The 24,354-nt window shown below is 46.2% G+C and overlaps 1 protein-coding gene and 1 long non-coding RNA gene across 9 annotated transcripts in view; one reads left to right on the top strand and one right to left on the bottom strand.

Moving 5' to 3' along the window:
- BMP2 (bone morphogenetic protein 2) overlaps positions 1 to 24,354 on the top strand; it is a 122,561-nt gene that overhangs the window by 63,574 nt on the left and 34,633 nt on the right. For 2 of the 5 annotated variants that reach the window (XR_004239177.1, XM_032103723.1), the window contains exon 4: positions 17,058 to 17,183. Coding sequence is in view for 2 of the 5 variants with exons in the window: in XM_032103723.1 (XP_031959614.1) it covers positions 17,058 to 17,183 (126 nt within the window). In the remaining 3 variants the exon portion in view is untranslated. Of the gene's footprint in view, positions 1 to 17,057; positions 17,184 to 17,262; positions 18,951 to 24,354 lie in introns of those variants that run through there. The other 3 variants (XM_032103722.1, XR_004239178.1, XR_004239179.1) reach the window with 3 other exon arrangements.
- Positions 7,616 to 24,354, bottom strand: part of LOC116441618 — a 158,345-nt gene continuing 141,606 nt past the window's right edge. For 2 of the 4 annotated variants that reach the window (XR_004239180.1, XR_004239183.1), the window contains 2 exons: positions 17,696 to 18,376; positions 9,661 to 10,626 (listed from right to left, as the gene is read on the bottom strand). This is a non-coding gene — a long non-coding RNA (uncharacterized LOC116441618). Of the gene's footprint in view, positions 8,249 to 9,660; positions 10,627 to 17,695; positions 18,377 to 24,354 lie in introns of those variants that run through there. The other 2 variants (XR_004239181.1, XR_004239182.1) reach the window with 2 other exon arrangements.

Below are 24,354 nucleotides of genomic sequence, written 5' to 3'. Positions count from 1 at the left end.
CTTTTTCTGCCAATCTGAATTTGCAGTGATTAAATTGCGTTGTTGTGAGGGTTAATTTTCATGGACAGATATGAATAATTATCAGTTAATATGCTTAAGAATCATAAGGAATATCTGGTAGTCTTCACAGCTACTTAGCTAACTGAAATTGGCATAATTCTTTTGAACTTAGGTGCTGTAATTCAGTGTTGTCTCTTTTTTTGCTCTCTCCTAATAATCTGCTCCCTGTCTTCACATCTTTTCTCCTCTTTATCCAGCATTTTTTTCTCAGCCCAAATTGTTTTGCTGTCACTTGTTCTTAAACCTGCCAGCTGATACAGAGATGGAGAATGTTGAGATGACTAAAAACAACGACCCTCTGCATGTGTTTGTAGGTATAATTTAAAAACAAAATTCAAAAAAAACCCTCCTAAGGCTGTGAATTCCTCACAGTATAAAACTTCCTACCTTCATTACTACTGTCCAGGAATTTGGGGCTGTGAGTGAGCAAAGCCAGCTCAACACCAGCCTGTTGAACTACGTGTGCTTTATGTAATAAATAAATGCATTGTTTATTTTTTATATGTTTAAAATTGTTGGGGTTTGTACAGGACTAAATGACTGAATTCTACAGCTAGTGCAATGCAGGGTGGCAAATTGTGATGCAACAGTTTATGTACTGAGGACAAACCATTCCAGTGGAACACAGAGCTTGTCCATTTTTTTCTGTGCTTTTGATAAAGGCAAATAACTTGAAAAGTTCTCTGTACAAGACAGAACCACAGCAATTTCACCAAATGTACTAAAAATTAAGGGGAATACAGTCTAATATCCTCAAAGAGTGGCATAAACCCAGTAACTTGTGAGTCAGGACTGAATTACATTCCAAGTGAGATGCAAGATCTCTTTATTAGGCAAATATATTTCTGCCTAGAATTCTTCCAGGGGAAGACATTCATTTACAGCAGAAACATTTTAAAATACAATTTACCCCCTGCTTTTATCTGTCCTGAGGCCCTGTTAGCCGAGCAGCCTCGGTGCTGATCAACTCCAGTTTATGTGCTCACAGGGGCATCAGCCATCACTGTGTTCATGTGCCTGACGTGGGAACAGGAGAGACCATTACCCACAGCTCATTTCCTCTTTCCAGTTGCTTGGTCCTTGAATCCCTCAAGGAGGCCACCAGCAGCTCCCCTCTGTGAGGCTGACAGCCACAGCTCCCTTTGGGATGTGGCTGTGATTATACCAGCGGGGTCTCGCCTGCAGCCCTGCCCGCACAAACCTCTGTGCTGTAGCAGACGGGAGATGCTTCCTGGTTGCTTTCCAAAGCCTGGCATAGGAAGGTGTGGAGAAGGTGTATTATCAGTTCCCTGGCCATTGCAGGTGCAAAGAATTCAGCAACAATATTTGCTCTGGAGCCAAATTGCTCTCAGGCTGCCTCCGATGTTTATTCAGTTGAGGAGAATTACCCAGCTCTTGGGCTGCGCAAGTCACCGGGTAAGAATTCCCAGGCAGGGTATTTTTCTTCCTTTTATTTTATTCCCTTTCGAAACATGTGTTTAGACAAGTAACAGGCAAACCTCAAATGGTTTGGTTGCACTGTTGAATGGTACCTGAGTATTCCCTCCTCAGTCCATCCCCCTGGATGCACTCAACCTGCCTCAGTTCCTGGAAACTGGGCTGAGAGCCTCAGAAGAATAGCCTGTCTTGTGAGATTTTCATCTCCTCTTGGTGTTGGGGAGTTGAAAGACCTTGAGGCCATAGAGCTTTTGCAAATACTTTGCTCTTTGGATTTCAGATTCTGTTGCAAACCAAGAAATACCAGGAAGCATAAAATGGTAAAAAAAAGTTAAATACATATGTCTATTACTGGCCAACCCTCCAAACCTTAACATAACAGAAAGCTGTTCTTAATTCAAATTAAACATGCAGTTTGATAACAGGAGAAGTGTTTGAATCCCCTTTTAAGCTCATTTAGACCTGGAGCTTACTGTCAGTAGCCGGCTGCCCTGGTGCCTGGGGCATGGAGCACTGCAGACGCTGTGTAGCCCCACGGAATGGGCCATGCAGGACATTTTACTGGAACAGCTCATGCTCATAGTCACAGGCTCTTTGCTGAGCCGAACAGATGCAGCTGGACAAATCCATTCGATTCCAGTGGGATTTCACATGGGTGAATCTGTGGCTGGGCTGATGGCAACATTTGCTGTACTTGGATCAATACCTTCCTGCTCTAAAATAATGACAGAGCCAGGGCTATTTACTGGAAACAGTTAATTAAGGGTAAGTGAAGGCAGTCAGGAGTCTGTCCATCCAGTTGATTACTTATTTGTCCAACCAGTGCTGCAGCTGCTCCTACCCTCTGGGCAAGGGATAACAAAGTGTTTTGGTAAAGTCTGTCCCATTTATACTATGTCATAATTTTAAAAATTATTTGGATGTGGGTTTTACTTCAGGAAGTCCTCCTAGGGACACGCTCCACCTCCGCTGGGGCAGTTCCCTCAGGTTTTGTTCCAACGTGGAGGTAGGAAGGGGGTGGGAGAGGTCTGGCTCAAAAGGCAGAGCTTTGGTGTGGCTCTGATCTCCACCACACACTGGCTCGGTGCTGACACACAGCAAATACCTGAGCTGAGCCAAAGCACCTAACTCAGCGTGGGAGCGGACGTTCACTGCCATAAATTAGGTAGGAATAGGGAAAACCACTGATTTCTGCCATCCAGCAGTTCATTCCTGTTCTTATTCTCCAGTTAGCAATCTATAAAAACAACTACTGCAAGACTTGACTCTTCTCTCCAGAGCCAATAACATCCCCTGTGCCAGGTGGAGCAATAACTCAAAATAGGGCAGGCCTAGGAGAGACTTAGATGGGGTTAGAAAGCAAATTCCAGAATTCCAGCTCCATTGTACCTGGTTCCTTACTGCTAAAGGCTGAGTAAGGAGAAACCCAATATTGCTGCTCTGCAGCAACACTGGAAGATTGTAATTTCCATTCCATTCGAATTTGAACACGAAAAAAAGCATTTATTTGGCTTGATAAGTTCCACGAGTCCTTCCCACCTGTTTCCATTTTAATGCAAAAATAGAAACTCTTTAGTTCATATCTTGTTTCCAAGTTGGCAGAAGTCCCTGGGTCGCTTGGTGTAACTATACTCTCTAACTTAGAGTATGATGTAGCTCTGTCTCTCTGTCTAAAGAATGAAAGAAGAACTCTTTAGGCAAAGGGGTGCAGTGGTGCAAGACTGGTAATAGATGCCATAGCTAGATTTAGGCTGGAATTAGACCCAGGTTCCCAGCTACTGTTTGGAAAGGACATCAGAAAATCTGTTTATCAGGGAAAAAAAGATTATATAAAAATTACGTTTTTGCCTAAGAAATGAATGCTTAGACCAAAAGAATGCAGATAACCACAAAGACCCTCCCAAAAAACGTGTCCTTAGTTCAGTGTTACCGATCCAAGGGGAGCCACTGAGCTGCCCCAGCTTGAGGAGCTGCTTCATGTATAGCTTGTTAACATGGGGAAAGGTTCTTTTTTAAACTGTGGGTGATGTCAAAAATAAAAGAGCTTAGTGAATAATCCTGAATAAGGAGCAAGCATCTAAACAAAGAGGCATGGAGGAATTTACAGACAAATGCATGAACTGGCCCATTGTAAAATGGACAGCGTTTTACTCATGGGTGCAGTGGCCACTTCCAGCCTTTCAATTATTTTTCCACCAAGTGTTAGAAGCTAAGTGCTAAAATGGATAAAAAAGAGAGATGCTAATCAGTGATGGGATTGGATCTGTCCTGAAAGTTTTGATAGGTTCGGGCTGGACATCAGAAGGAATTTCTTCACTGGCGGGGTTGGTCAACATTGGAATGGGCTGCCCAGGGAGGTGGTGGAGTCAGTGCCCCTGGAGGTGCTCAAGAAAGGACTGGACGTGGCACTCAGTGCCACAGTCTGGTTGACAAGGGTGGTGATCAAGGCTGGGCTCGATGATCTCAAAGGTCTTTTCCAACCTCAGAGATTCTGTGATAGGATGTATGATAATTCCAGCACACCTGGATTGGCTTCAGTCCTGAGAGTACTGTCCTGCAGCGGATGAAAGGCACAGCAGCAGAATGGGAAAATTCAGCTGGCCAGTCTGCAAGTCCCCACACCTCCATCACCTCCCCCCCAGGCACGTTAGACCTCCCTTTCTGTGCACAGAAACAGCTCCCAGCATGGCAGGCTGCTGATGTCACACGTGCAGTTTCTGCTGCACTGCAGGAACACTGATTGCTTTTATGCTTTGGAGTCAATGAGAAGAAAAAAAAAAAAGCAAAAAAGAACTCGTTCTGCCTCAGCCCTTTGGCAGAAGAGCAATAATTTCAGTGCACACCCCCCACCAGTGCTCTGCTGGGTTACAGCAGTGGTGTTGCCTGCAATGAAACACCACAGCTGTGCTCTGCTCTGCCTGAGATGGGAATGAAATGTTCTCTCCTCCTCTTCTGTTTGCAACACAGGCAACAGGATTTTGGATTACATTACCTGAGTAGTCAACATCCAAATTATTTGTCCAGACGTAGTGCAGCAGGGCAAAGAATCCCACCCAAAAAACCTGTGGTGTTACTTCAAATATGTATCTGAGTATTTCCATGCTTGCAGCTCTCCTGTGTAGGTATCTAGTGATTCCCACTGATTATCTAACCACATGTTTTATTTTGCTCTTTAAAGAAAAAAAATTCAACACATTTTTGTGACATGTTAGATGGACTAAAATAACCCATATAATCCTGTCCTGATTGAATTTAATGCCACCATTCCCTGATTCAGGATTGGGCACCAGTGAGGAAAAGTCCACACTGTGTGTGAAGTGGTTGGGACTGTAAGTGCAGTCCCTCTACACTGGGGTCACAGTGATCTCATTTAGTACAGAAATAATATTTTTCCATGACCTGGATGTACACTGATGGTCCAGTCCTGCACAGTACAGGCAAAGCTCCTGCTGAACTAAGAAGAGGAAAATCAGATTGAAGATTTGGGATTGCAATTGAGGTCACTGCAGCAGGATCAGTGCAGTTGGAAATATGCAGATGCTACAGTTTTTCTTTGGAAAAAGTTGTGGTCCAAACATGGTGCTCAACTCTGAAGAGTCACAGTAAGCATTGTACAGTTCCTGCAGTAAGTCTTGTCTCCCTTTCCACTGAGGCTCTCTGCAAGCCCCAGGCTCATGTTTGTGATACAATTCTGCAGTGGGTTATCTGCATGTCCAGCAAAGAGGTTCTCCAGGTGCACAGCGGAGCACGGAGCAACACCCAGAGGGGTAACGCTCAGAAACTCCTGATAACTCCACGTGGCACCACAACAGAGCCAGGGCAGACCTGAGTCACAGCACTCAGGGATGCTTCCCAAACACATGGCTTTCAAGGATGAGGCACAAGGTGAGCCTCAGGTGAAGTTTATCACAAGTTTGGCCCTTCCTGCAAAACCCTGGGACAGCCGACTGATGGGGAAGTGAGAACAACGCGGGGGAACAGAGCAGTGGTGACATTTAGTGACACAAAGAAATGGCCTGGCAATGCTAACTGCCCTGTGGGGTTTCACACTGCCATGAGGGCTGATCCTCCAGGAGAACTGGATCTGTACCATGGTACAGCAAAGGGAAAAATCTCTTCAGCCAGAGTGTGCAAGCAGGACAGTTTCAGGTGAAACTACACTTCCAGTGTAGCTGAGAATTCCCTGAAAAGAGGGCAGCTGAGAGCAGCACACCAAGCCAAGCCCACCTCTCAGGTCTCCTGAAATAGGACATCCAGGACAGATTCTGTGGGTTTGGCTGGTGAACTTAGGGAATTCAGAGCAAAAGGTGTGCAGTTCACCTATAAACAGAAGAGATTCTGTATCTGGCAATAAAAGGCTCTGCTGTAGCTGAGTCTTTCTTACCAACCCATGTTCCATGGTCTGCACAACCAACAGGGACAGACTGCGAGTTATTAAAAATAATAAAAAAATGACATATCCCTGGCTGGGGAATGAAATACTTGACACACCAGATGGGCCTTCTTATCACTGATTTCTCCTGCTTACCCACTCAGTATTGATAACATGCTCAGAGGAGTTCAGAGAGTCGTGCCAACAAACTCAAGTGCCTAAGAACTGTCTGCAACAAGGCTTCATGATAAGAGAGGAGAAAAGAAAGTTCTTTCCTGCAGTTACAAGGAGTTAAAGGCTGTCTTTTTGGAGGATGGGTATAAATCTCTGGATGTTCAGAGTTACTGGAGGTCACTGGTGGGTCCCCTCAAAGCCTTGGCTGGTGCCTGCCACGTCTTTGTGTGAGAGAGGTTTCATGCATTACTTAGAACTGAGTTGTTGTAGAAATACTAATTTGATAGTGTTCAGACATATTCATAAATAGTCTGGTAAAAAGGATGAACAGAGAGAAGAGAAATTTTGCAGATGATGCAAATCTGGCCACAAAGCACTGCTGAAAGGGTTCACGATCCCGAGTGGCTGGGCAGTGAAATGGCTGATGCAGGGCAGTGTCAACAAAGGCAGAGCACGTGCAGAAAACTCACTCTCACTGTACTTCCACACAGATGAGCCCTAAAAATAACACTGAGCAAAGAGAGCAGGGAGGCCTCTGCAAATATCATTGAAAGTCCATCAGAAGAGACAACTATCACGTTAGGAATGAGCTGGCAAAGAGGCAGGAACAAATCAGAAAACATCATTACAGCACTCCTCGGTGAAACTGCATCTCCATGGTAGTGTGTTTTCTGGCCATGGAACTCCAGGAGAGTTGGGCTGAACTGGAAAGCACAGGAAGGAAAGCATTCAGGATGAGGAGAGATGGGCAACAGCTTCCACAAAGATGGAAAAATAAGCAGATGAGGAGCCTTCAGGGTGGAAAGAGGTGACAGGAGCAGGAGGTTCAGTAAAGGTCTGTCAGATCATGACTGACACAGAAAAAAGCAAATAGGAACTGGCTGTTCACTGGTTCTCCTAAGAATTAGAGGGACCTGGTGGTGCTGTCACACAAGAAGGTTTAAACCAACAGAAGGAAGCACTTTTTCATACAAAGCATAATTAAACCATAGAACTCATTGCCACAGGATGTTGCAGAGGCCAAAAGTTATAAATGGCCTGAGAAAGGGATCAAAAACATTTGAGGAGGATAGATCCATGGGTGGCTGTTAAAACACACTGGTCTGGAGGCAGCCTCTGCTTTGGGAAGTCCATAAACCACGGATTGCCTGGAGCGAGGGTGCAGCAGGGGAGGGCCTGATTCTGCATCGCCTGCATCGCCTCCTGGCTATGCTGGGAGATGGGATACTGGGAGATGGGATACTGGCCCATGTGGCCTTCTGCTGTGACACTGGTCAGGTCCCAGCTCTGCTGTCTCTTCTTACCTTAATTAAAAAAACCCCAAAAAGCAACAAAAACACAACCTAAAACATCAGAGGGGGGAGAAACAGCCCCAGCCCTCCACACAGTGTTAGTAGGCAGCCTGATAGTTGTTTTATTTTCTTTAGAGTGGACTTTGTGTTGCAAGTGGCAGGAAGCCATGAACCACAAAAATAAAATAATTCTAACTCTAGTGCTAAGTAAGGAAAACAAAGATGGCTCAGCAATTAGCAGCATTATATATGTTGGTACTAAGTAACAACAGATGTCAGGACTTGAGCCCTTTGCATTCCTCGCAATCCTTCGGAAACCAAAGCCTTTTGACGTCGCTATACATTATTGCAGTTATTTTGGGGCTGGGAGAGCAGCAAAGGCTCTTTGAATGCTGAAATATGTAGGTTGCTAGGACTGGTTGGGTCTTACCTGCATGTCCCTCCCCATCCTGTGTCCCTTTGCTGCCTTCCCGGGCTGGTGTGTGCTGTAAACCCTGCTCTGTAAAGACATGCGCTGGCCATGAGTCATTAGCAAGCATGCGAAGCTAATTGGCAAAATACTCATAAAAGATTTTGAAGGTGGGTTAATTACAATTCATTACACTGTAAACTGTCCCCAGGCTATTATTAAAAAATGCAGGAGTTTCAAGGTCCAGTATTTTATGATTCATTTTGCCATGCAGTGAAAAACAGACTCTATATCAAACTACATTCATTATAGTTAAGACCACAGAATCTTTATTGGTTTTCCCAACATTCCCTCCTTGTTATATGCATTCATATGGACTGCACATTTCTAGCAATTGGCAAGAAAGCATGAAATAAAATTTATTATATTTTCTTACCTTCGATTCGGTGCAACCTCAAGAACTGCCCGTTCTCGTTGCTCTACCTCTTCCCAACTCCATTTGAGCTGATAGGATGGGACATTGAAAACAAACAGAGAAATGACTTGGAACAACTGTGCCACACTGATGATTTAGTGGGATGAATCTGGATGCTGCATGTGCACACAGGAACTTCTGCTCCAAAAGGATACTGGTAATGAAACAGAAATAGTTTCCCCTTGTAGTAAAATAGATAATTTTTAAAAAATTCGGAATTGATGCATTTTTGCCAATCACTGGTATTTCCAGATGGAGGCTCTTGTAGCTAAGCCCAGGATGCACCTTCAGAGAGACAAAGGTGCCACTTTACTCACATGAGTGATACTCCCCACACGCTCTGCTGGATCTTTGTCTCCTCAGAGCCAAATTCTCCAGCTTATGAAAGAAGATAACAGAGCCTTTGACTCTCTTTGCTGATGCCAGGACTGTCAAATACCAGTGAGTAGTTTGGTATAATTCTCAATACTGCTGTGTTGAGAAAACTTTAATAGAGGACCCAGCTGTGACCCCTGTGGGAGCAAAGCCAAGCGCTGCTCATCAGTGCTACCTTTGTGCCCTTCCCCGGGGTGCTCCTTATCTCCTTGTGCTGGCTGGCACTTGGGCTCTCCTTTGAGGCTTTAATGGTGCCATTCAGCCAGGCTTTGCTGAGCTCTGCTTCTGCAAATCCCGGGGACTCTCTCCTGGGCCAGCCCTGCCTGTGTGTGACTGCACCCAGTCCTGCTCCGCAGGTATAAATATGTCCCTCAGAGAGCCGTTGTGGGCATTCCCGGCTCAGCCGAGCTAATTTTGGGGTTAACACATAAACATATCATTATTGCAAGGTAAATGATGGAGGGAGCCAGGGACTACGGCTCTCCCCCATGAAAAATGTTGATGACATGGATGGATTTGGTTCTTTCAGTCAATATTTCACTTTTCAACTTTTTTGAGGTGATGGGGAGAGGGGGAATACTGAAGAAATTTCTCACTCAGGCAATCATTGAATTGCTGGTCTTCGTTTTTACTTGTTGAAACCTCTAAATCTTTCAATGCAACTGGACATTTTTGGAGGCAGTGTTTTTTATTCAATTGAAAAATGCCTTCTCCATTACGAAAGAATATTAATAGCAAAAACCAATCCAAACCCTTTCAGCTTGAAATTGGCCACGTGAGAATACCAGTTTGTTCTGGTAAGACTCCATAATGGATTTATTGCAGCGTGCAATGTTTTTGTTTGCATTAATGTAGTGTGAAGTGATAAATATCTTGGGTTGGTTCTTTTGTTTGAGGTTTTCTCTGGGAAGCCGAATTTTCTTAAATGACAGTGTCAGAACAGCCACATTTATAGGGACCAGGACTCTGGTTCCCAGCAGAGACATGCAGAGAAGAGAGAAAACTGACCTGAGCACTTATGATACTTTCCCTGGGTGTTTTGCCAGGCTCCACATCTGCTCTGTCACCCCGGGGCTGATCCCTTATCAATGATGGAGTCACTGGAAACTGCGACATGGGGAATGGAGCTCGAGGGGTCACCTGTGCCGTTTTTCTAGCAGGGGATACAGCATGTGGATGTGTCTCTTGCTTCCCCTCCTGAAATGGTCTGGTAGTGACCAAGAACTGGGTAAGTCCCAGAAGGTTTTCCCAGCCCAGCAGCCAGAGCTCGGCTGGGTTTTCAAAGCTGGTGGGCGTTGGGAGCAAAGAACTTGGAAATCAGAGTTCAGTGTCAGTGATATTTATGGGTACTGACTAATCTCTGTGCCGGGGACCTAACAACTATATCCAAAAACATTAGCAAATATTCTTTTGCCTTGTTTTGCTTTGGTAAGAATTATGGCTGTTCCTGTTGCCATCTCACCTGGAAGCAGCACATGGAGCAACTCCGGCAGCTTCACTTCATGACATTTAGCAATGTCAGTGCTGTCATTGGGCAGATGGACCAGTGACTGAAATGGAAACAAAGGAGGAACAAATGAGTGACCAAAATTTTCCAAACTCTCCCAGATATTTGTTTCTAGTGGTGGAGATATTTTGCAAGTGGCAGGTGTCAGTATTAAGTACTGAATTCTTCATTCTCCCTTTGGTCTCATTATAAACATGGTATTTGTTTTCAAACTAGGCTGACCTTTTTCATCACTCCTTTTTAGGGTCATTCCTCTGTAAGGCCCACAGATGCTGAATTTGGACTGGACCTTTTAGCCGCAACAGAATATATAATATAGTATATAATATGCAAAGCTCCAAAATTCCAGAGGCTCCATTAAAAATATTGTGCAGAAATCGGGATTTTTGCCATTGGCTTGATTGGCTCCAAAATTATACCCTTGCTGCTCCTTGGAAGTCATCTTTGATTTGGAAATCATCTTGACAAGTGCTGTGATCCGTTGCTCTCCAAGGAGATTCCTGCTACTTCACTGTTTTGACGAGGCTGTAAATAAGAGAAGAGCTTTACTCATCCAGTGCTCCTCTGGTCCCAGCTCAACTCAGAGTCCTCAGGAACGGACAAGAGCAAAATGTTAATCAAATTCCTTTGAGTCTCAAAACAAATGTTGACTAGAGCTTCTCCAAGGCTGCAGAAAACTCTCCATGGGAAACCGTCAACATTTCTATTTAACATATTGTCTCAACATTTGGCATCTGTGAATTAACTGGTGAAGTGTTCAGGAAAAGAAAATTTTTTAGATCTTAAGAATATATATCTCTGTGAGTTTATGCACATAAAATGTAAACATCCTCCTATCTAGAACAGACATAACACCTATATACGGTTTTCCTTGCCAACTATGTGTGTGTATGTGTGATATTTATATGTGACAGGAGGAAAGTTTTCAGCCAGCTCCAGCTGTGAGCCCATCACCTTGAAGGCAGAGTTGGTTTTTGCTTGTTTGTTTAACAAAGCCCATTTTGACAATGGGCTCTCCTCGCCGGGAGCTGGATACCCCAAAATCTGCTCTGAGATGTTCTGCCTTTGGGATTGGCCATCCCCATTGGTGCTTCCTGTCACTACCATCACTTAAAGCCTCTGGACTTTTCCATGCAGGTGTTTAGGGAGAGAGCTGGGCCCACCTGGCCATCTGTGGCAAAAATCCTGTTGGCTTCAGCAAACCTGGGTTTCACTCCCAGTCCCTGAAAGATTTTTACAGGTATGCAAATAACACCCTGTCCATATCCCTCAGTCAAAGCCTCCCCCCTTTTGCACTGTCCGTGGTATTAATCTCCAGTTCTTTAAATCCCTGCTCTTATTCCAGGCCCAGTGGAAGGACCCCCCTACTCTGTTTCCATTGAAATTCATCCAGGTTGGTGGAAGCACCTCACTGAAGGTCCCTCATGTAGAGTGCTTCCTCCAGTAAATTCAAAGGGATAAGACATCTCACAATTGGCTTTTACAACCTTATGAAGAGAAAAGTCTGGCTCAAAGCTGCTGAGCTTTGAGATGTGCAGCACTTCCCCTCAGCAAGCCAAACCCTGTGACTCAGAGCAGGGAGAAATGTCAGAAATGGTTGCACACACGAGGCACCACTGTCCAGCCCTGTGTGACAGCACAGCTGCCACTTTTGGAGCCAACAGCTTGCCAGCAGAGATGCCATCTTTGTCATCTTTGACAACCTTGATGAGATCACTGCCGTGAAGGCACCTGGAGCCCTTCAATGAATTCAGGTGCCCGGTGTGACCCTTCCCATTGAGGAGATGGAGCGGCAACACTGGATTTGCTCACCACGTTTACATCACGATGAGCACCTCCAGGCAGGACTATCTCTTACAGCGTGTCTATACAATGTCTGATAGAAGGCCCTGGCCTCAGCTCAACCTCTGGGTTGGAGGCAAATAGCAGTGCTTGGCAGGCTGCAGATTTCCAGCTAGAAATCTAACACCAAATAGTTCTCATTCTCTCCTGCTCTTGGCACTTGGCCCTATTCAGGATGATTTTGTTTTGGTTTGTTCTTTTAAAGAAGGTACAAGAGTAGATCCTGAGGGCCTTCTATCTCTGATTCCCATTACAGTTTACATTTCACTCACTGGCAGACTGTCTCAGAAGTGTCCCAGGGTTTCCCCTTCAGATTTTAAAGCAGCAGAAAGCAAGACAGCATGACCTCTCTCTGGTCCTGGAGCTGCAGCTGCGATCAGAAGCTTTATGACAAAGTTCAGCTGGAAGAGCAAAGGAGAGGAGAAAAAAAAACCAAAACGCAAACCAAAACAGGGGAATGCCATCAAAGTCTTTCAAAGTCAGAAATTCATTTTACCTTTGTCAATGGCTGTGGTTTTCAAGGATAAAGATCAAAGGGCTGACCGTGGGCAGAGCTCTGACGAACGCTGAGCTCAGCCTGTGGAAGCCTGGCATTAGTGCCACAGTTAGACTGTGTCTAGACGAGCACGGGGTGCTCGTGCCAGCTTTGGCAAACATGGCACCTGAGCGCTTGCATCAGAGCTGGAGCACAAAGACTGAGGCATCCAAATTGCAGAGAGGAGAGAGCAATCAGACTCCAGCACAGTGGAACTGGAGAAAGGAAGTTTAGAGAAGAAAATGCAACAACCAACCAAAAAGAAATAAAGCCCAAAAAACCAACCCATAAAAAACCCACTCCCAGAAAGACAGCTGAGATGCACCCCCATCTTCCAGGTTTTTGCATTGTAATTAACGTACACAGAAAGTTTAGATAACTGGGGTAAAGTAATGCCAAATTTTTATCAATTCAGATGAGTTGGCTTCATATTCCTCCAGCCCTTTCATGTGGAAATGAGACTGCATTTGATGGGGCCAAGCCCATGTTTGAAATAGCTCAGCTGGGATGTGCTTGTGGTGAGGGTTCAGGTGCCTGTGCAGAGAATCCTACAGCTGGATCCTTCCTGGGGGCAGAGAGTGCCTCCAGCTTCCTGCCTTTTCCTCCTAGGGAGGACAGAAAGCTCTTGCTCCATGGGATAATCACACACCAAGTGCGAGCTGACGGACTGTGCAAGGGACAAGGCGGGTTTGGCTGCTGAGGGGCCCCGGCCCTCAAGGTCCCCATGTTCCTCCACATTCTCTTGCACAGATCCCTAAAGATACCCCGCTGTCCTGTGCCCAAGGAGGAGGTGGGTAAGTAGGGCAGTGCACACACAGGTTCAGTAGCTCGTGTTACTACACCTGGGGCCTGCATGTGCCTGCTCCAGGGCTGCAGGCTCGGACACAGGAGAGAGGAGCCACAGCACCAATCCCTGCCTGTGGAACCCTGTGCCTGGCTGAGCCTGAGGCTGCCACACAGGATGGGCACAGGGATGAGCTCTAGAACCACTGCGTGCTGCTGGACAGCCCCACCACCAGAGCATCTCAAAGCTCCCCAGGTCCTTTAAACCAACCATTTCTCCTCACAGTTACTCTGGCTTCCACCAGCCACAACAAGTTCAAAAGAAACTGCAGTTTGATGTGGGCAAACATGATCCCCAATGGATGAAGAGAGACCAGAAGAAATATTTTCATAAAGCAGCTGGTTTCAGCTGTGCTTCACACCAGGTAGTGCTGCCCATTGACAGGAATACGGTGTAGGACTTGCTGGAAACAATGAGCTCAGAGACCGGTCATAGGTATTCTCAGTTCTGCTCCTGACTCACCTGCATGGCCTCGGGTGAGCTACTCGCAGATTTGTGCCTTAGTTTACCCATTGGCAGTGGCAGAGATAGTAACAGTCTCACAGAGTGGTGAGAGAATTAATTAATATTTGGAAAACAGTTTGTGCCTTGACGTCTTTGTGCCTTTGCTTACCCATCAGTAACATCAGAGATAATAACTGTCTCATGGAGAGGTACAAGGATTAATTAATTATTTGAAAAGCAGTTTGAGATTCTTGGATGAAAAGTCCTGTGTGAGTAAAACATATCATTAAAAGCATCTCCTGGTCCTCTGTGAAGTTAAAATAAAGCTGGAGCTTCTTAGTCATTCAAATAATTAAACCATAAATACTGTTTATTTTAATCTTCCTTTTAAAAAAATAATCTAATCTAGGCAGTGATACCAGCCAAATAATGAAAAATGTTTCAAATTCAGGAGACCTATCAATTTGAAGAGCTTGATTCTTAATTGCTTTTTGATGTCTATCAGTGGAAAGTGAGAGCAATTGTATTTACTAATGCTGGGGCAGCTGGGAGGATGCCCACAGCTCCTCTGCCTGCACACTCTCCTGGGCACAACAGCTGTAGCTGCACAGGGTTTCTCACACTCTCCTATTTGACTTGCTAACCAACAGGGAGGTGCAGAACAGCCCATCTTATAGGCGTATGCCAAAGCCAGCACCCCCAAAAAAGGGAGGTGCACTGAAGCAGGGCTGCAGTAGCAACTTCTCCTCTTAGGAATGGTGGCAAGGGGGCAATTGGCCCGGGAAAAGGCACCTTCAGCCCTCCATGCAGTCAGCCCTTTGCACCCTGGGCAGCTCGCACTGCTTGTCTCTCCAAAAACTCAGCGCTGAGTGGGTCTGTAAGTCAGCGCTGCCCTGGCTGCTCTGCACAGGTCCACAGGGAGAGAGACCCCACAGCAGGAGAAGGGATGGAATCTGTATTTAAAATCATCTTTTACTTAGAGAGGTACATGCTAAATGTGGAAACCCCTCTTGGTCACTTCTCGGGGGACTTACTGTAAATTGGGGCATAAAACACATGCACTTGGCCCATATATCTCTCTTTGTCTCTAGTTTTTGTGCATGATTTTGTTTTACAAAGTACATAGGTGAAGCAGAGGCTTGCAGGATCGAGTTTGTAATCGAAAGGAGCCTCTTTTAAGGTGTAACTTCTGCTGGGAACCTGCTGTGCTGGCCACCCCAACACCATCCCACAGAGCCTTCCCCCAGCTCAGAGGCTTTGTCTCACCCTTTCCATGGCCTCCCACCCCTCTCTGCCCATAGAAGATTTTGCAGCAATCACCAGTAGCCTGTGTGGGAATGTAGGGAGGAAGAAAGGATGTAATTGCCTTCCTGAGCCCCAGCGCTTTCATTAGTTAAATGTCCTCCCATCTTTCCACGCTAGTCCAGCTTCTACTGAATTTTCATCAGGCCAGAAGAGGCCTTTAGGGCCATTTGAAAGCAACCATCAGATAAAAGCGATTGTCATCCTCCTTATGCGGCAGGCAGGGAAGCAGACACGGGCAGACTGGTCACACAGGAAGGAGAGAGAGGAGGGACCCGGTGACTCAGAGCTTTTGACTCCCAGCAGTCAGCTTGAGACGCTGCGCCAGCCAAGCATAAAAGCACATGGTTATCTCTCAACTCATGAATAATCCCATTGATTTAAGCCATAAACTCCAGCATCCCGGCCTTCACCGTCTGACTATGCTCACCAAGAGTGGATAAACAGGAGTACAGCTCTGGATATTCCTCTTGACATAGAGAAGTATTTTAAAATGGTAGTTTCCCTGGTTCAGGTTTCTAAGAGAACCAGCAATGGAGATGAAGAGATGGCTTGGTCCTCAGGATGAGGGGTCCCTCAGGGGTGATGGAGGTCTCTCCACGCTGGACATGAGTGGGCTCAGCACCTCCCTCACAACTGCCCTGTTGGATGTGTGTGTGGTGCTGCCTGGTGACACTGACCTCAGTGGTGATTCCCAGGTGATGTGATCCCAGTTCCCAGGCTTTGCTGGAAGTGAAAGGGGCATTTGCATATAGGATGATACCCAGTGTCCTCTCCCAACTGGGATTACTGAATTCTTCATCCCTTTGCTCACACAGAATTGAGAAGTGTCCAAGTTGTGAAGGACTCTCACTCACAAGCAGAGATGCCCCTCAAAATTCAAACCCCAGGTTAGGGTACAGTTCACTCCCCCACAGCTGCTTCTGGCTTTGACTTTCTAGAACAGGGCTAAGAGATCAAGGGAAATAAGAAAGAAGCTCCGTTCTTGTTGCTGATGGGAGAGTGAGTAAAGCAACCTAAATTATACATGGATGGTGTGCTACCAGATGGTTGAGCGTTGTTCCCTTCCATTATGCAAAGTAATAGTTTCACAGACAAAGTAGAGAAGACCAGAGATACCAGAGCTTTTGGGAAACATATCCCATAGCTGACTGAAAAGTGTGTTTTACCTTTAGCTGTTGGCATAGGATTTTAGCTGGATGTCTGCTGTTCAGCCCTTCTCCAGAGGGGCAAAGTGTCAGCTCTGAGAAAGACTGAAGCCAATGAAAATGGGGTCATTCTGTTAGCAATTTAAAGGGCAGGGTTTGGGCTTTGCAGACTAGGACAGGAGCTGGTGGTTTAAATAAAATGTTCAATAAACCTGGGCAAAGCCCATTTTGCTTCTATTTATGAGAAGCTTTCAGTTTGGTCCTTTGCAGCTTTGTGATGTCTCAGCTGGAGATGTGTGAGCTGAATGGACCAATCCCCATTGCCTAATATGTCCAAATATTCTTCCTGGTCTGCATCCATCTGCTGCCTCATGTCATTATGGCATGCTAACATGAAAACTGAAGGTGTGAATGGAAAGCTACTTCTGCTGGCTTTAGCTCACGACAGCTCAGATACGGGTGCAATGCTCTCCTGGACACTTGGGTGAGGCTCAGCATGTGCTGAAGCAGTGCTGGAACACATTTCTGGGGCTGAGGCTTCCCGGGGGCTCTAAGATATAAAAATAGGCCAGGCTTCCCTTATGGCTTCCCAATAACTGAAATTCAACTGATTAAACCTCCAGTTTAGGAAGGGTGGCCCTTGTCCTCATTCAGAGCTGTGGGATCTCAGCTTTTGGGCTGGTTTCTGAACCAGTTCCCTCTGAGACAAGAAGTTCTTTAAGAATCAGTGGCCAATACTGGATCAAATTCATTCACTTGCACTTGGCTGCAGATTCCCCTAGCACAGATGCTGGAGTTTATAATCTGCATTTCATTTGCCCCTCTTTTATTTCCCCCCCAGGAATACAAGGGGAAAACCAGGAAAGGACAGAAAGGATGGAGGAGCCCCACTTGTGCCTGGCTGCTGGGGACTTGTCAGTCTGACTCCTGCTCCAAGCCCTTCCTTCAGACTTCTGCCTGACCTCAGGTAAACTGCACCACAGCTTCCCCATTGCTCAGAAATAGTTAAATACACCACTCATTCCATAGCATTTACAAACCAACAGGTGGGAAGCATCACCTTGGACGAGCCAGGCACCTGTAAAATTGCTTACTAAGGTATGTGCTCCCAAATTCAAGGCATGGAAAACCCAAGGCTTTCATAACAAAATGTGGAAAACCCCCAACAAATACTCCAACGCTCCCTTTCAGGCCACACCCCAAAAGCAAGAGAGACTGTAATGGACAAATCCTCCTCTGGCAGGGGGCCAGAGCACCACTTGCCCAGTCCCAACCTACTTCACCCCATGCAAAATCCCTGTGGGAGCAGGCTGGCATGGCCCAGACACTCGGTGGCATTGTCCCTTTGCTCATGGCAGCAATGCCAGCTCATGGTTAGCGTCTCGATGTCTGGCCAAAGCACATGGCAGACGGCTGTCTGAACCTGGGACCTGGGAAAATGGGGATAACATCAGGAAAAAACAAAAACATCTTACATACCTACTGCTCCCATCTCATCCCGCTCTGGGAGATGCCTCCTTGCCGTGGACTGAGTCAGCGCCTGGTCTTGTGGTCCCTCAGCTCTCCATGGAGCTGCTGCCTGCTCCAGGCTTGGGGCTCTTGGCACGTGGCATTCCATGTGCTGTGTCCCATCTGCTGCACAGCCAGCACTGGGAGCAGTGGTGTGGCTATTTCCACCCTGTTTGGGCTGGTTTGGCCCACCTGCGTGTGTGAATGCAGCTCCCCAGCGGGTCAGGATGGAGCAACAGCCCCTGTCCCTACCCTTTGAAAAATCTCCCCAGATGTTCATGGGATCTTAGGTTACCACAAAGTATCTGCCTGGATCTGGGCCTTGATTCTCCACTCTGTAGCTTTATTCCAGGCTGGCTGGGGCAGCGCCTCTCCCTCAGAGACCACAACTGACAGTTCTCCTCTCAGGGAGAGGGAGGAATGGGGCAGTGGTTGCATTTTAAGGGTGGGGAGAGGGAAAGGCTTTTTGAGGCCATGGGGCAGCTGCAGGGCTGGTGAGGATGATCAGGAATCACCTTCTTTCTCCTTCTCTGGGTGGGATGGTGAGGTGGATGTCTCACCTCTGCCAGCTGTAACAAACACAGGGGGCTGAGCTCCAGCAGTAGATGTGTCACCTCCCCCACCTGCTCCACTGGTGAGAGTGGCTTCATTCTGCAAAATAAGTACAAACAGAGAAGCTGAAATTGCAAAGTGGGAATTCAGTTTGTGTTCATGCTGAGAGCTGGCCAAAGAAGGAGAAAACATCCATCTCAGGAGGCAAGATTTGGACACTTGGCTTCACGTTTTGGTATGTTCAAACATGATCTGTCAACTCCCATCAAGGGAAACAAGGAAGAACAAACAACCAAGCAGTCTGCTAAAGTGAGGGCTACCATGGCTAGAAAGTTCATGAAGCGCATGGCTAAAAATAGATTAGTCTGAACTCACGATGTGAACAGAAATCCACAACTGGATATTGTGGGGTTCCTTTCTCTCTTGCTGTGCTAAATCTTGGAGCATTGGGAAGTGAAATGCAAAAACAGCTCTTAAAAGTAATAATAATCCTCCTACCAAAATTAAAGCTCAGTTGTGCAACTTTCACGTTCCTCAGCCTTTTGTGTTTGAGAAAATTTATGGTAAGGATTTTACTTACCTGAGCTTTGGGTGTCTCCAATATTAGTAGGCCACAAATGAATTGAGTGGATGATGCAAAAATGAGTGCCAATAAAATATTTACACCAATTCTTCATTCTGTGTGAAACTTCTTTTATGTATATGCATACACGTAATACTATAAATAATAGAAATTATGCTCATATTTTGTACTAGGGACGTAAACACTGGTCCCAACAGCAGTGGCAAATGAACCACTCACATTTTCTGATTGCATAATTTGCCTAGAGGATGGATACATAATTACACTATAATTAAGTATAATAAACAGAGAAAATGATTTGAGAAGGAAAAATTATCACAGCCTCAACCACATCAGCCAGAAGGTCTCTTCTAATTAGGTTATTTTACTAAACAAAATGTTTTTAAGGTGGGTCTGCTTTGAAATTGTACATTATAGCCCATGTAACGCAATGTACTTTATAAGTAAAACACAGCTTGTGTATGGACAGATGATATCTGATAGACTCATGAAACACACAGCCACTGGGTCCAGCCCAGCCAGGTGCTGAGTCCCTCACAGCCCCAGTCCATGGAGCAGACCCTGAGCGCTGCTCTGGGAAATTGCAGCCTTTCACTTGCGCTCACTCATGGGCTCTTGGTATATTACTTGTTTGTTTGGGTTTCTTTCTGATTTAAGGCAGAAATGAGAGCACCAGGTAATTCTGATGCTGTCATCCTGTAATGATACAGGGGAGGCAAAGGACAAGAAAAGAGGCTGCTCAAGCTGGCCCAGATAGCTCCTGGTGTTTGGAGTTCAGTTTTGAAGCATTAATTCCCTCTCAAAAGCTTTACCCTCACCGATGGGGCTCAGTGCTTGACAAAATGAGAAGATGGAGTTATCTCTAATGTTGCTGTGGCTGAAGGAATCCAAATCAGTGCTTTCTGAACTACAGGACTCAGGAGGATCCCCATATCTGCTCCTGTACATGGTAAAGGCCACTGGACACCCTCCAGCTCATTCCTCTTACAACTACAGCTTATTTTTTCCAAACACTTGGCCCCAGCCACTCAGGGACTGCAGGAGCTCTTAGCGGAGCCTTGGAGCGCTACTCTGCAGGAAGCTACTGCTCCTGTTCCCCACCACCACAAAAAGTAAAAAATGTTCAGCTTCAAGTTTCAGCCAGAAGATGTCTGGATACATCCGCCTCATTTCCATATTTGCCTTCCTCTTGTGAGTACTTGGAGATTGTGATCAAGCCTCTCTTCAAGCCTCTCTCCTGTAAGCTCATTGCTGCCTGATACCGATCTCTGCTGGTTTCCTGGCTCTTCAAGGCTCCTACAACCTTGCAATGTTCTTTGGGAAGATCTCTGTGTATCAGCAACCTGATTTCTTAACTATTCACTCCCTTCTTCAGTTCCTGAGTCATTTGTAATATTTACTTGCAACGATTTAGGTTTCCTTTCAGGTCACTGTAAGAAAAAGCATAATAAAAAGTAGCACATCCTGTTGGTACCTGCTTGGGATGATATCTAAGAAGGGACTTGCATCCAAGGAGAAAATGCCCCTGGACAAGGCCAGGTGGGATGGGGCCCCAGTCTAGTGGGTGACATCCCTGCTCACGGCAGGTTGGAAGGCTGGAACCAGATGATCTTTAGGGTGCCTTCCAACCCAACCCATTCTACTCTATGATTCTAAGGACAATCCACAGAAACAAGAAACTGTGCCCTAAAATATCAGTTGTGCACAGCAGCACAAGGTCCTTGAATTCAAACTGTTCAACATTATGTTGTGAGAACATCTCCAAATGCCCAGAGAAGGTCTTTCTCCAGCTCTGCCTGCTGCTCACCAGGGTAACAGAGAGCAGTGTGGTGGTCAAGAAGAATCTTCTCTTGTTTGGAGTTTTCCACTCTTAAGTATTTGCAGAGCTTTGAACCACAAAGTGCTGTGGGTTATTGATGGATTGCTGATGTGTGTGGCTACAGGGTGCCCCAGGGTCTGTATCCTCCTCGTGGATGCTTCAGCTTCTCTCCCCATCTCAAGCACTCTCAGGTGAGTGGTGACCTGGTTTCAACAAGGAGCTGCCATGACAAATCACGTGGCAGTCACAGACGTTGCAAACTCAAGCCAAAGAGTCATTCTCAGATGCTTGGCAAACGCCAGACCACAGAAACTCAATGTGTTGTAAGATTCCACTTGGTCCCATAATGATGGGTGGGAAAAAGGAGGAGGATTATCCGTAGACCTCAAAGTGTTTTACAAAGGGAGACAAATGCTGCTATTCCCATTTATTGGATAGGGCAATGGCAAGCTGAGACTTGCACGAAGTCACCCAATTAATCAGCCAGAAAACTGCCACTGAAACCCATGTTCTGGTCTAAACAGGTTCTCAGACTGCCCTCATCACTGGAATATCTGAGTACCCTCCAGTAGCACATGAGAATTCGGGCATGCCCACGCTGGCTGATGCAAACAGCTGCCTCTCCATCCAGCCCCCTTCTCAGCCAGCTGGACACCAGCCATCTCCAGGTGGAATGTAGCCACATTCACACCGTCCTGAGCCCGGATGTACAAATCCCACCACAAGCTGGGGTGAAAGCTCAACCCACCCCCACCCTAACTCAGCTCTGTGGCTTCCAGGGTGCAGCTTGGTTATGGGGCATGGACAAAGCAGATGCAAGACTATCTCTGAGAGCAGACAGATATTTCCTTATCCTAAATCCAGTTTCATCATCTGTACTGCCCTTCAGAGAATGTCCTTTGCTTTAGTTCCCACTGAGACATGGAGACAGAGCACAAACGTGCTGGTTATCTGGTCATGGCTCCGTGGAGGAGAGATTTGGAAGATGACACTTAAACAGGGATATTTGGATACACCACCACAAAAAAAAGGAAAACATCCCAAATATATTTAGTAAGTCAGGAAAAAGGAAAGAGAAGGAGAGCGTCTCTAAACTCAAGATCTATTTGTCATAAGCAAGAGTACGAAAAAATAGGTAACAATGACCTGAAGGAAGACTAGCTGTTATTACAGGGCATTATACTGGCAAAGTTCCTGTACACCACAACAATAGCTCTCTCCAGACTTCTCTTCCCTTCTAAAGCATGAGGAAACACCAGTGCATTTAGCCTCAACTCCCTGGCAGACAGCATCACTTCCTTGTGAGAGCTGACACAGCCACGGGAAGGCTGTTCTTTGCAGCAGCTACAAAAGCCCTGTGTGACCCAGCAGGTCTGACGTAGAGCTGAAGAAATGAGTCCTGCTCCAAGGAAGCTAAAAATCCCAAGGTGCCCTGAGAGCTCATCCTGGACTACTCATGCTCCCAGCTTTAGAAATCCTTTGAGGGTTGCTGAGTTCACACGAACCACTCCCAGCTCTGGAAGTCCAGCTCTGCTCACCCTGACTTTGTTTTCCTCCCCGGGCACCCACATCCATCGTCTGCCAGTAGTGGGCCATTGGTCAAGGTGGGCTTTCTCTGATGCTCTTCCCTGTTTCTGGATCCAGATCCCTGCTGTCAAGGACGGTGGCTTCACTCACTCCTGCCCCTTCTCCTGGGGCAAGCAGGGCAGCCTGCGGTTCTCTGCAGCTTTGCGTTTGTTGGACTTTAGTGCCAAGCCCTGAGCGAACGCACAGCTCGTGCCTGCGCAGAGAGGGCACGGGAGCTGCTGGAACAACGGACCTGCTTAACTTGGCCACATCATCCAGGAAGTTTGTGGCACAGCTGCAAATAAAATCCAGACCTTTTGCCTTTTAGGGCTGTTCTTCACAACAACACTGCTCTTCCTCTGGGCATCTGGGCTTGTTGTCTTATTGGGATGAGCTACTCAGCAAGTCTCCTTAAAGGGAAAGAGCCACGCTTTCATTCTTTAGAGAAAAAGACACCACCTACATCAGAAAACCCCACAGATTCTTGCAATTATTGCCATGCATGGACAGCTTTCCCTCCCTTTGTGATCTTTACCACTTCCTCACCATATGGAAAAGGCCTGATCCTGATGAAAATAGTCATGGTTCCAGAAACGCCACCCAGACAATGTTGATTTACCTCCACAAAGGATGTGGCCCAGTGCTTTTGGCCAGACTTTCCTGCAGGCAGCCAGTCCCATCCCTGCCTCCTCCACCCAGAAGGCTGGGAAAGTCAAGTGACAATAAGTCTGCTCAGCTTCACCTGGCCCACCCAGGGAACAGCTATTTCTGTACAGACACGGAAAACCCAAGCCCTGTCCCTTTAATCTAACATCTCATGCATGTTACTAAACCTAATTTGAAAAAAAAGAAAAAAAACCAACCTGAAAATAGCATTAAAGGAAGCAAAGGATTTGAACTGCACTATATTTTTAAGATAGTCTTTCTGGAAAGCACTGTATTTAAAAAATACCCCTTCTACCATGAGGTTTCTGAAACTATAGAGCCATCCCAAGCTCCTCTGAGATAGGGCTTGTAATTAGGAACTGAGTAATGGAGTAAACACAATTGGCTTTGTATTAAGAGGCAATGTGTCTGTGTCTTATTGCCCCACTCCAGAGGGGTTTGGGGCTATTTGTGCTGGAAATTAAAGCTAAGAGCAGTGATGATGAAGGTGGCTCACCCTCCATGCCTGACAGAAGGATGGTATCTCAGGGTACAAATCTCCCAGGGGCTTTGGAGGAAAAAACACAACTTTAGAGAATTTAAGGTCCCCTGTCTCCCACACCTGCAGCACTGTTGATTTAAGGTGAGAGCCTGCAACCTGACGTGTTTGGGAGAGCAGCTGTTGAGCTGTGGCGGGCAGAGGCTGAACACTGCACCCTCCTCTTAAGTGAAGTGATACCAACTCAAGACTATTCTAACGATAAGATCTCATTCCTTCATATTCACTTGACATATTCCTATTAAAGGGATGGCAAAACCAGGAAAACAGAAGTTTCCATGGTGGTTTTATTCCAGGCATAAATATCTATGTCAAAGCCTTTCAGGCCTCTTTGCATTCCCAGAGCAAGGACCAAATCTGACTTTGGATTTTTAAATTTTCTTCCAATTTGATGGTGTGAAATCTGACAGCCAGGCAGATATGTCTGCCTTGATCTTTGGTGTGGATCTCCTGTTGCACTCCCCTCTGTCTTCCCATGCCTCAATAGGGGAAAGTAAAACTGCTGTCCAGAACCATTCAACACAGCATCTCAGGTCTGTAAACTCAGGAGTTGCCTCCTGGAGCTCTGGAAGATTCTGACCCAATCTCAAAACTGGGTATAAAGCCCATATTCATACGGCGAGCACAAATGCTTGGAGCATCTGCATAAACATATGGCAGTTCCACATCCCACTCACCAGCTTCCTGGGCTGAACACACGGAAGTTTTGTGAGAACCAGCAGTTTCTGAGCCCTGGGTTTCTGCCTCTCATCCCTGAAGCACAGTCCTTCCTCGGCTCTCTGAGAGATACCACTACCCTCCTAATCTGGCAGTTCTTGCACGGAGTCTTTCTGAATCCTTACTCTTCCATAACCTTTTTTGCAGGTCAAGCTCCTCTCTGGCTGCCCTGACAATCTCTTTCCTCA

Source organism: Corvus moneduloides, chromosome 3 (genome assembly GCF_009650955.1).
Source record: "Corvus moneduloides isolate bCorMon1 chromosome 3, bCorMon1.pri, whole genome shotgun sequence".
NCBI lineage: Eukaryota > Metazoa > Chordata > Aves > Passeriformes > Corvidae > Corvus > Corvus moneduloides.
This window is presented reverse-complemented; position numbering and strand designations above follow the sequence as displayed.